This window comes from Mastomys coucha, unplaced genomic scaffold (assembly GCF_008632895.1).
Source record: "Mastomys coucha isolate ucsf_1 unplaced genomic scaffold, UCSF_Mcou_1 pScaffold7, whole genome shotgun sequence".
Classification (NCBI taxonomy): domain Eukaryota; kingdom Metazoa; phylum Chordata; class Mammalia; order Rodentia; family Muridae; genus Mastomys; species Mastomys coucha.
This window is the reverse complement of record NW_022196913.1, coordinates 78,448,899-78,462,273: the sequence shown is the minus strand read 5'-3', so window position 1 is coordinate 78,462,273 and position 13,375 is coordinate 78,448,899. Positions and strand designations below refer to the sequence as shown.

The 13,375-nt window shown below is 32.2% G+C and overlaps 1 protein-coding gene across 50 annotated transcripts in view; it reads right to left on the bottom strand.

Annotated features, from left to right (window-relative positions):
* The window catches only part of Rims2 (regulating synaptic membrane exocytosis 2), a 516,004-nt gene that overhangs the window by 142,240 nt on the left and 360,389 nt on the right, over positions 1–13,375 (bottom strand). For 46 of the 50 annotated variants that reach the window (XM_031358666.1, XM_031358693.1, XM_031358671.1 and 43 more), the window contains 2 exons: positions 13,115–13,294; positions 12,110–12,219 (listed from right to left, as the gene is read on the bottom strand). In XM_031358666.1, the coding sequence (XP_031214526.1) occupies positions 12,110–12,219; positions 13,115–13,294 (290 nt within the window). The remainder of the gene's footprint in view (positions 1–12,109; positions 12,220–13,114; positions 13,295–13,375) is intronic. The other 4 variants (XM_031358679.1, XM_031358691.1, XM_031358707.1 and 1 more) reach the window with 1 other exon arrangement.

Below are 13,375 nucleotides of genomic sequence, written 5' to 3'. Positions count from 1 at the left end.
AAAAAAAGATCAGTGCTTGTCAGAACCACAGATAATGCACATAACAAAACTTCAAGAATTGGAATTATTTTAAAGATAATACTGAATTCTACAATATATAAGTTGTTAAAATTTTATATATAGAATGTTTACATGAATCAAGTTGTTTTATGGAACTCAAGATCTAAAATTTTTTAAATTATGCTTTTTGTAAACCTTTAAGTTTATTTTAATAAAATGAATGGATTCAAGGCATAAGGAAAATAATTAATGGTAACTTAAATGGCTTTATAGAGAATAACCATTATTTTGTTGATTTCAAAAAATGTGAATTTATTTTAGAAGTAAAAATTATTAGGAACTGTTTTATTGTGGTAAAATTAAATATTCCTATGCAATTTTAAAAAGTTTTAATACATATGAGAAAAACTAGTTTTAATATGTAAGAAAATAGTTATTTAGTTTGCTACTATATTTATTACTTGATAAGAAAATTAATATGCTAAGAAATGCTTCAATCTAGTGATAAAACAAGGCAAAAACAGTTCTTGGCATCATGAACATAGTTTACTTGGCATATCCAATTGCCTAGAAAAACTTGCAGATTCACATAACCCTCTTCATTCAATAAATAAGTATTCAGCATCTAGGAACATGTATAGGACACAGTAGAAGACAAAATAGGTTCATCCATTATCTCATGGAGATTTTTATAAGACATAGAACTTAGTCATAAAGAGCTTGTGACAATGAACATGAAAACATATAGTGTCTTAGAGAGAACTGCTAAATAGTCAATCACAGAGTCAGTAAGAAGGAAATGCAATGTAGAAAGCATGATGCAATTTTGGAGAGTATGGTCAATAAAGTCTTCTCCAAGTAGGCACGTTTGGAATAAAGAACCTCAGAGTTAAGGTAGGTTAAGAGAAAAGGAGGTTGTAAGTAAGAATATTCAGGTGTAAACATTTTAAGTTAGGAGTATGTCTGATGTAGTCCAGAAAAAGCGAGAGGTCAGTGTGGATGAAGCAGAGTGGACAAGATACACTAAGAGGAGAAGAGATGAAGGTGATGGAGATGGGAAGATAGCAACTTGTTGGACATGTACTAAAATCTCCTGGTCAACAATCTTAATCTTGTATTAGCTCCTTTTTTATAAAGTCATTTGATTTTGAATTTATTTATGAACTTATAGATATTAAAGGGCCTGTTCTCTCTTTTTTATTATTTTATTTCCAGTCCAGCAATTGCCCCCCTCCTAGTCCCCACTCCCACATTCCCTCATCCCATTCCTCCTCCCCGCTGTAGCGGAGGAGCATTAGCTCTTGAAAGCAACCTTCTTACTTGTCTTCTTTTTAAACATATTTATTTATTGTATGTATGTATGTTTTTGCCCATACACGTGCTTATGTGGCCACATGTTCACACAAACACACACACACAAACACACACACACACACACACACAGAACATGCATAGGAGTCAGAGGAAAACTTGTAAGAGTCAGTTTTATGTTTTTACCATGTGAGTTTTATGGATTAAACTCTGGTTATCACGCTTGATAGCAAGATTCTTTACCTACGGATCTAATCATGAACTCTCTAGCTATGTTTTTATTCACGTTCCTCTACACAGTAAGTAAACCATTGCTATCATGTACATGTTAAATTGCATAAAGTTTTATCATGCACACATAAAACTCTGGCTCTTTACCTACCATTTACCCTATGTAACAACATTTCCATTTAACACAGCTGGAAGATAAAATCACTATTATATTATTACTAAGTGAAAATCAGAATGTAAGTTAATTTGTTTAACTATTATTTTGAATTAATATATCAATATGCTCTAAAGGAATCACTAAGTAGGAAAGTTTCTTTAGTAAAATACTTTCATTTTTCTGAAGATTCCAATTAAACCTTTCACTGATTAGATATTCATTTGTGAATCTAAATTTTTCAGTATTACAAAACTGACATTAAAATGAAATCATTTTTGGGTATAAAACCCTAAATTATTACCTTATTTTGGTATTCATAGTCTGTATATGAGATAACTTGGTATTGACTTAATAAATTAGGTAATTTGAAGATGGATAAGCCATGGGCATTATGGTAAACAATGTACTACAAAGCAACTGTAATCCAGATAGCTTCATCACATTAGGTCATTTTGTATCAAATTGTTTCAAACAGCACAGATTCCTATATTAACTAGATTTTGTTCAATATGCTTTAATGTGCTCTAACACATATCACATAGACTCTATACAGCACAGAGGAGACCTCTGATTGGTAAGTATAAGAACAAAATATTTATCCTAGTTAATAAATAATTTCACATACCTTAATTTACTCAAGTCTTAGTACCACGCTGGCAACAGGAAAAACGTGTTATTTCCTAGTCTTAGGTAAGCTAGACTTCAAGCTTCCTAAGGGCCTAGAGATCTGCTACACTATGAAGACAAAGCGTTGAACCCAAGTTCTGAAGTGTAGACCTTGGTAGTATCCATGTACACAGGGTGTTGCATACGAGACAATCCCAGTGCTCCAGTTAATTGTAAAGAGGCTTTAAGTTTTGTTGATTAGGTTCTCACTATGTAGTCCTGGTACTATGTTGACCATCTTGGTCTCAAATCTACAGTGACCCTTCTGCCTCAGACTCTCAATCCTAGAATTACAGTGAAACTCTGTCTCAAAGAGCTAAATCAAAAAGCCCCTATGAAACAGGTGAGATGGAGACATTCATTCATCCATACCAAATCACCTCCTTAAGATGAAGCTAATTTCAAAATTCTAGAAAGGATAGCGTTACAATTTATATCAAGAAAGTCAATGATGTGGAGTCAACAGCAGCTACAACTTCTTTCCTAAACCTAGTTAGTTACCTAAGCATAGGAAGTACAGATAGAATCATCTGAGAAAAGGAGAAGACAGTAAAATAGAAGAACAAAGCTTCTCTACAAATGATATGGAAATATTGAGGTTAGAAACTAGAAAATATGTGCTCACAAGGACTTAATGCCACACAAGAGTACATCAGGAGCTAACATCCTATTCTTTCTCTTTATTGTAGCCTCTGTTCTTCTGTGGGCTATAATATTAGACTGAACCCCCCTAAATATTATATGCCTTTAGTTTCCTAACTTCCAAGCCCATCTTATTCATGGTCATCAAGCTTTTCCATAAAGGTAAGTGGGATTGAGTACCCATCCTGCTCAAAGCACATGCTAAAAATTCATGATACTGTGAAAGATTTTTGACTCTTGTATTAACATTGGACATGTTGTCATTTATGTACATGGAAAAAGAATGAGGCCCGAAGGAAATATCACACAACTCCATAATGAAATCTACTCCTGTACAGATATCAATAATATTTTGAGATTAAGACTGTTATTTATAATCCCTTGCATTAAAAACATTTGTAAGTATGCAGAAAAGCAGCAAAACAAAGATGAGTCTATATCCTCACCTATTCTTGCCAGCCTAAATATTACCAAGTTCCTAGAAAGCACCCAAAAACAGGCAGATGTCTGAATGAGTTCACCAGCATCTATGTATTACTCTCAGTAACCTGCTTTTAATTCATTCTTTCCTCTGTCTTTCCTTACATCTTTTCCTCATCTATGCAACTTTCATGTCTTTTATGCTAGCTAAATCTGAAATTCAATAGACAACTTTACATTGAAAATTATACTCAAGAAACAAAATATTTTTATATACAGCTCACTGTGTATTTTTATGGAGAAAACTTTATAAAATAAAATGCTATACAATCATAGCACATCACTAATGGCCAATTAATCTGTATGATAATTTTGTTAAATAATGAATCATTAAGCAATAATAACAACAATTAATTAGAATAAAAAATGCTTGAGACATAAGTTTCTATCAGACACATTTCTGAAACCACCAAGTTTCAATTCAAGTCTTCTGTGATACTTTATTTAACACAAGAGGACACTGAAGCACAGTGAAATTAAATGACTTGCCAAAGTTCACAAAGTCTTAGAAGGAAAACTAAGGTGAAGATGCAAGAAGTTGACTTCTAGTGTTAGGAGACTTGAAAAGCAGTAGTGGAATGAAAAATCCTGACAAAATTGTGTGCCAAAAGCATTCTGAAGCTCTGTACATTAATTTTCAAATATGTATCTAAACATGTATAAATAACTTTAGTGAATGTATTCAAGCATCATAAAATAACATGACTTTGATACCCCAACCATTTGTTTGTACTCTGGTAAGATTTCTTATCTGAATTAGTCAGTGAAGAATAGCACCAATAATGAACTATAGTGTGTGTGTGTGTGTGTGTGTGTGTGTGTGTTTGTGTTTATATGTGTGAAACAGTAGAGTTCGTTCAGTTTGGTGGTCATAATCAAATGTGACTTTAAATCTAAAACTCATGCTTTCAAAGTATCCAAGGTTGGCATAAGAAATTATAATTTCTATAATTTTATATTATATAATTATGTTATTTAATTATAACATTACTGAGAAATTATAGTAATAGCTAATGATAATATAGTACTGACCATATGAAAAATGTATTTGAAGCAATTTAAATATGCTAAATTATTTCAAAATGAAAATGTATACTATATTTAGAGGCATGTAAGGTTACAACAGAACAGTTTGCCATTTTTATCCTAGATACATAGTATTCTATACCTCATCTTTCAGAATCCTTCTATGAATAATTTGATTTTCTATATTTAATTCCCACATAGGTTTGTAAGTGATAATAGCACAGGTGATCCCTCAACAATAGTTCCATTTAAATGTTTTAGAAAATCTAAATACTTTGCAATATTAAAATAAGTTGTTAAGAAATGGCAGAATATGAAGTAATAAGATAGTTGAGAAAAATGTGCTGAAAACCTACAAAGAAAACAAAACTATTCAAAACGTCTCTCTTAGTAAGCTGTCTCTGCATTATTAAATATTAACAATATATATAAAACTATAAACACCACAATAAAATATAATACCAAACAGCTTGACCTCAGTAATAGGCTAAAAAAAATACAAATACTACATAAAAATGAGAAATTACATACAAACCAAAGTTCTCAGTTTTCAAAATGTTATCCATTATGTCTTGCTAGGTTTAGTTATATCACACAGAGGACCATTACAGTTAAAAATATTAGTCTTTATGTGTGATAAAATGTTTATAATGATGTAAAGGCAAATAAAAAGTTTGTAAGGAGTAAAAAGAGAGCGCAATCCTCACCAATGACAGGAAGCTTTACAAACAGGCAAAGGGGAACCGGGAAAGGGGGACAGTCTAACGGAATACAGCTTTACAAACAGGCAAAGGGGAACTGGGAAAGGGGGACAGTCTAACGGAATACAGCTTTACATACAGGCAAAGGGGAACCGGGAAAGGGGGACAGTCTAACGGAATACAGCTTTACATACAGGCAAAGGGGAACCGGGAAAGGGGGACAGTCTAACGGAATACAGGTTAAGGAAACAACCCATCAACAGAAGACAGAAGAAGCCATCATAGTGGAAGGTTGTTAACCCAGTGATTCCCATGGGAACAAATCCCATTTAATACTTAGATGTTCTTCAACCCAATATGGCAGTAAAAGTGTTTACAACTTGTGCAGCCAAAAAACTGAATGGAAACTTGAAGATATACTTTTTCAGATCATTGGTTATACTTAAATATATAAAATTTGCCCTTCACAGGTTCTTAGAAACATCAGAGAAGGCAATAAACACATCAAATATATGTACAAAAATACTTTTGAGGGTTCAGTTAAAATTCCATTTTATACAGATTATTCATATTATGTGATATGCTATAATTTTAACTATATTTTCACATTACTCCCATCTTTTAAATCATATAACAGATATTAATAATTATCAGTGTGTATTATTAAAATTATAAAAATAAGTGATAAATTATACCTTACATGGAACACTGTAAACATTATAAAAGCTGAATAGAGAAAAGAATATATTTTAGATCAGTAGTTCTCAACCTTCCTAGTGACCTTCCAATATAGTATCTTCATAATGTGATGACTCCCAATTATAAAATTATTTTTGTTGCTATTAAATAACTGTAATTTTGCTACGGCCATGAACTGTAATATAAACGTGTGTGTGCTTCTCAGCGTTGTCAGGTGACACCTGTGCAAGGGTTGTTCATCCCCAAAGGAGTAATGACTGACAGGTTGAGAACACTGTTTCAGAAAAAGGCCGTATTAACTAAGTATTGAAGTACTAAGATACTCACATCTTAATTTAATTCAATAACAGAAGGTCAAATGTTACACTACTAAAAGATTTTTAATATGGGCATCATTCAAATGGTGACATTGCAAATAAATGTGTGTAGCTATGTTGGATTATTAATTATTCCAAAACAAAGGCATGATCTTTAGAATTCAGTTGTGGTAAACTCTGGACTTAAGTCACCAGTAATTTCAATTCTGAATTTAAGTATTAAAAGTCAATTGCCTTTTTATTTGTCTTAGCAACATATTAATCTATATATACAGAGTGGTAATTTCACAAATATTTTCAACTTATTACTTATGTTTTTTATTATTTGTTATTGTCAAACTTCAAATTGTTTCATTCTAATAGTTTATTTTAAATAGTGTTATTTTAAAATAAATTCAAGATTGAAAATATCTATATTATAGTTTTAAATTCATAACATTAACACTATTTTCTTCAGAATTTTGCAATTTAATGTGATTAACAAAATAAATCTTCTCAATTTTAATCTGTATATTTCAATAAAATAGAGCAGTATTAGCATCAATAAGTTACTTTATGGTGTGTGTGTGTGTGTGTGTGTGTGTGTGTGTGTGTGTATGTGTATGTGTGTGCTTGCAATGCTAGGCAACTGCTAAGCCACTGAGATGTATCATCAACTTACGGTAAAGATATTAGAGATTAAATAACTATTTAGACATAAATACAAGCATGTATTTTTGGCATTACATAACTTAAGATGGGACTAAGACTTATACCTCCCTAATTTAAAGAAGTATATTCACATACATTATAAATGTCAGTAGAGAGAGACATATATATAATTTAAAACTTGCCTTTTTTCCCATTATTAGGTAAGCTTGATGTTTCTTCCCTGTTGTCTTTAACATTAAAACCAGACAATAATTAATAATTGAGGTCATTAGTAATGCAAATAAAAAGCACTCCAAAAATAATGAACCATGCACTACAGAAATAGATACATGCATTTAACATGACACCCCACACTGCACACATTAGAATAAGGTATATACATTATATGCTCCCTGTTCTATAGGGAAAGGCATCAAAGTAACTAGACAAAAAAGGCATTTCGTACTATACTTATGTGCTGGGTAGATTTATTTTGTTTTGCTAAGATACTCCATAATGTACTTTATTAATTTCTTAAGAATGGGCCACAGGTGATAAACTTGTTTTTAATGTAATTATTTTTTATGTTGTGGGGTAAAACAAAAGATATACTGGTATGTGGGAGTCGTCAAGTAGTCCTAAGTCTAAAATTATCTTGGAAGGCAATTCATGATGTATGAGGCCCAAGGCATGAGTGAATTAGTGTGAGATGGAGGCCATGAAAACAGAGGCATTAGCTCCCACCCTGAGGAAAATGGAAGTTATTCTATATCAGGCCACAGAATCTTAATTCCACTCAGCCAGGAAAATGAAAGGCATTGGGAATTCTAGTGTTGATTATATTTGATATTCAGAATGGAATAAATACAATTAAACATTTCCTTAACCAAACAATTAAGGTTGCCCTTTTCCCACTGTTAGATATATACTGATAATTTCTCTACTTCATAAGTTAGGATATTACTAGTTATTAGCAGCAAAATATGATATCCTTTTGTTTTAAATATTACAAATTAGTTTCAGATAATGCATCCATGAAAATACGAACAGACAAAGTATATACAAGAACGTTGTTTTCTTACAATGATAAAAAGGGGACAGAAAATCTAACTTTAAAACTCATAAATAAATTTATATATTAAAAGAAAAGATCAGCTAAACACCTAACAAAAATAGGCTTAAAATTATTCTGCTGTTTTTACAGAAAGCCAAAATTCAAGACAATTTAAAAAAAGATTAAGATCCAATTCAGAGGTTCAAATAAATATAGAGATAGTTCAAAAAAATTACATAAATGTATTTGTGAGTATATAATATTTTACTATGACAGACAATGATAAAAATACCCAATTAGATTGTGATTACAAAATTGAGGAAACGAAATCCTGTGTTGCCTCCAGAAGTCAGACACCACAGAGAGGATTGGCTGTTATATGGGATATAGCAATACTGAGCTCAGACAGAGATGGGAAATCCAGACAAAATTACTTTTTATTTAGAAAATGCTATAGTGGGAACATGTTCATAGTTTATTAAATGTATGGAAATCTATTCTGTATGACCCTAAAATTTCCTTTTCCCAGTTTTGAAACCCGTAGGACAGAAGCTAGAGTTCCTTTAACTCAGGAAGGCAAGAGGGAAAGAGTTTTCTAGCAGCTAGCTCATGAAGGTTATTTATTAAAAGTAAAGAAACAACCAGAATGTAAATGAATGAGCTAGGTAAATAATGTATATATTTAGGCTAAAGACATTCTCTAGAATTTTAGTTTGTTCTGATCATTAAAAGACAATATTCAAATAACTGACTAAATTAAGTACTCTAACATTAACTTATTTAGCAGACAATCAGACAGACCTGCCTTGACCTCGTCTCCCTCCTTTTCCACCCCCTCTTCTTCCACATTCCCAATTTCTTCAGTAACTTCTGGATTTGCAGAAGTAGGAGAAAAAGATAAGACCATGAATCTGGTTGTTAGTTTTAAAATATAACAAAGCAAACAAATCACTGCTAATGAAACAATGGGTACTTATAAAAAATAGATTACATGTTGCTTTTCTGATATGCTTTTGAAAGCAAATCTGTTTACTGTTAACGAATTATCACAGTTGGCAGTTGTAGTGACTTAGAAAATAGAAACTGTGACCCCTCTAGAAGATTTAAGATGTGTAGGTAACTAAATAGGGGAGGCATAATTCAGTAGGAGGCACAATAATATAGTAGATGTATTATTTGGAAAACTTTACATCAATTTTCTTCTAGGAAGAAAACCATGATACTATAAACCCCAATTTTTACATACTCGTAATAATTGAGGTTAATATTTAACAAAATAATAGTAATAAGGCTTTACGGTGGCTGAGAACATTGTACTTTCCATATCATTCTAATTTAGGAGGTTTTGGCAAAGAGAGTATGAAAAAATATCAACTTCAAGATCAAAATACATAATATGTTAAATAACTTAGTTACCAGACAATATAAAATATTAACTCAAAATCATAGAGCCAAACTACAGTTTGCTCATGTTTTAGTTACTAAATGTAGAGTAAATAATTCAATGTGTATACACCAGAAATGCTGTTAAATGACCAGACCTGGCAACCATGTAGCAGAAGGTCAAACATTAAGACTATCTGCCAGTATTCTATCTTCAGTTTGAGTTGAGATTTACACAAGAGGTTATCAATAGCCCCTTTAGTCCTGAAAGATTTATAGGTTCATGAATCTCTGAAGCCTCAACATGTCTGAAAATGCATTTCCTTAAATAATACAAAATAAGCAAACCCTCTTCCACACTCAAACAAATACGGAGGGTTAGGGTTCCTCTATGAAATAAAAACCAGAAAACCATAATTAGAGACATGAATGAAAATTGCTAAATGTAAGTGGTATTAATGCACTGCTTTCTATCTAAAACAAAAACCAAACAAAGAAATAACAGGAAAGTGAGTGTTCAGAAATGTCTTTAAATCCTTTAACTCAAATTTCCATCTAGCAGTAAGGTTTCTTTTCTTCCATATTCATTGCACATTGCATATTTCATTGCACAGCATGAAACCATCCACACCTCAACTCAAATAAAAGATTTCAAAATGAAAGCTTGAAAACTTGTTTGAGGAGAGAAAAGCTGCACATTATTGAACTCTCCATATGAAAAACAATTTAAAGGCACAGCATTTAGTTTTATGGAACTAGTCAAATGCTACAGCAATGCCAGGGCCATGTTTTTATCAAACAGGAGAAAGAAGCATCAGCCCTCAGCATCGTTTGCTTAGACTCATGGTGTGTGAAAGCAGAAGCAACCATGAAGCCGGCAAGCATTCACTCACAGCTGACAAGAGTGCCACTTACATCAACAAGTTATCTAAGACAATAAAACAGAGAACGACAAGCTCCTGAGGGTAATCTATATACTATTGAGGTATCATTTCAATTTATAATACAGCATTTCATTTTCCTTCTTTCTTTCTTTCTTTCTTTCTTTTTTTTTTTTTTTTTTTTTTTTTTTTTTTTTTTTTTTTTTTTTTTTTTTTGGCTTTTCGAGACAGGGTTTCTCAGTATAGGCCTGGCTGTCCTGGAACTCACTCTGTAGACCAGGCTGGCCTCCAACTCGGAAATCCGCCTGCCTCTGACTCCCAAGTGCTGGGATTAAAGGCGTGCGCCACCACCGCCCAGCTCAGAATTTCATTTTCAACACAATAAACATTTGTTCCAGTTCTACAATTGCTGAAGACTCAACAGTAAACAACATGGTCAACAATTTCAAAATTCTAAAACTAGGAGATATTTATTGTACTAGCAAATGTATGACAGTCCACATACTACAGTTCAATATATTTGTCTTAAGGCATAATGAAGTGTTTGATAATAAACATACAAAACTGTCATATTTATCCTTGATATACTCCAAGCAGACTTGCTACAACATGAAATATGAAACAGGAAACACAAGTCAAAATCACTATCTAACTCAATAACTTCTTTTGTAGAAAGTCAAATTTAATAAAAAGATCATCAGAAATAGAAAATTAAATAGAAGATGAGAAATATAACCAGACTATGAATATATCCTCAATGGCATAAACACAGACTGCAATTGATATCTCTGGTTATAGTCTCAGTCTAAAATCCAGAAATTATTTTTAAAAGTAAATTAAATATTTTATAAGAACATATATTTTCTAGCTTTTCTAAAAGTTAAACTCTTTGCACTCTTACATGAGTCACCATTTACTCTTTGGTGTTATTTCACAGAAAATAAAATTTGAATACTTTATTAGAAAATAGAAAACAGAAAAATTAAACTACATAAAACCATATAAATGAAAAGACATCAATTGCAGTTGGATTTATTTTTGCTTGTACTGCCCCCAAAGGCTTTCAGCACAAAACAAACCCTCCTTTATGTACAGACCTTCATAAGGTTCTATCTCCTTGACTCCATTGTCTAGGGAAAACAAAATAAAACGAAAACAAAGGAAGGAAGAACCAAAGCACAGGGGTTAAAATCAACAGAAAATTTCAAAGTAATAGAATCTATCATCTATTAAAGAAAACTAAAATGGTGATTTGGCTATATACATATATATGTATTTATATATACATATACACATATATAAATATATTTGAAAAAAGTTACTATGCAGAAGAATTGTGACTTAAAAGATGTTAAAATTATTCTGTTGTTATCCATGCTTTTAGAGAGACTTTAACTGGAATTTACAGCTGCTTGAGCCATGTGCTCAAGTGTGTCAGCTTTTCATATAGCAAATCTATAATTATAAAAAGCATCAGTACAACATGCATCTTTGTGTGTTCAGGGTTACCTTTTGCTTCCACTCCAGATTTGAGAAGGATCACCATTGTGCATCAGCTAACCAGTCCTTTGCAGTGTGTGAAAATTGATTTAGCTAGTTACTAATAAACTTTGTATAATCACCAACATTACCTAATCTTAGATGTAGCAAAGACATTATAATCCAGCTGCTTACATAAGACGATGGCTTACTTTTAAACACACTTATTCAAATTTGAAAAGTCTATAAAAGAAGTAAAGATTATTCCTTTTTATCTCCAAGTAAAATTTTACATGCAAAATATATTATATTCACAAATGTAACTACTGTCAAATGATATCATGCATACAGTTAAATACAAAAAGATAACACAAAGATAGTAGAAAATCTTAATTCACCTCAGCTTCCATGTGTAATTCCTACATGGCATAATTAGAAAACTAAAAACTTACTTCTCTCCAATGTTCCCTTTGGTGGAAGCTGTGGAAGCTGTCGGCCCCTTCGTCCTGTTACTGGAGTACTTGATGGGCTCGTCTGGACAGACCCGGTACGAGGGTGAGACCTACAAGATGCACCATGAATACATTTTCAATAAGTGTTAAATATGGTCAATATGCTAGCTGGTTTAGTAACGGCTTTACCAGTACAATTGTAAGTGTGGTTAGCTGCTGGGTAAAAGAAGAACAGGACAAAATATGGACATTTAAAGAGTATGATTACTTAAATACCAAAAATGTTTATGTTTTGGTGTAATATGCATATACATACACACATACATGGACAAAAAAAGCCTATGGTAAAAAATCCATGACATTTAAAATATAAAATACTAATCTAATCATATGAAAGCAGGTGGCAAATTCCAAACTTTGAAAATTAAAAAAAGTGTGTAATAATAAAAAATAAAACTTTACATTTTTCTGCCATAATACTAATTCTTACAACTAGCTTTCTTACCTTGATCTAATCACATTTTCACTAACTTTATACTAGATGTCCTTTTTATTAGATAATAACTCAAAAATCTAAAAACAAAATCCCAAGGAATTCAAAATTCAGCTAAAAGTAATCCAAATAATAACTAATGTTAATGTTCATAGAAACTAACTAAATTTAATTTACTATTGTGATGATTACTAGAAAAGCCATGCCTAATAAGCACCATAATTTCTCATTCTTGGAAGAACATGACAGGACAGGATTTACTCAGGACTCCTGGTTAATGAGATATCACAAAACAAATGCAATCAAGACAGTTAGGCAACAATTGACAATGGCAATGACACACTATCATATCCACTGAATATAAATAGTGTGTTCACACTGACAGAGTTAGTATTGACTTGTACTGGTGATCAGCCAAAAAATGATACAAGAGACCATTTAGCTGTTGGGAAAATAAAATGGTGTGTTGGTAGTGCAGACAGGGAAGTTAGTCTGATCAATGTATCTTTCACCTCGATAAGGCAGGTGAAGGAGGGGCAGATCTTCCAGTCATTAATGAAGGCATCGACCTCATGAGGTTTGTATCAGGACGTTCAGAGGATCTGGAGCGGGTGGTGGTCCGCTCTAGGAGAGGCCGTTGTTCTGTTGATCTGGATCTGTGATATGGCTGTCTATCTGCTGCTTCACAATCCCTGAAATGTTAGTCAAAAAGCAGCTCAGTTGATCTTTAATGCCTTTCTGCTATTTGGTCATGATGCATCAAACTGATTTTG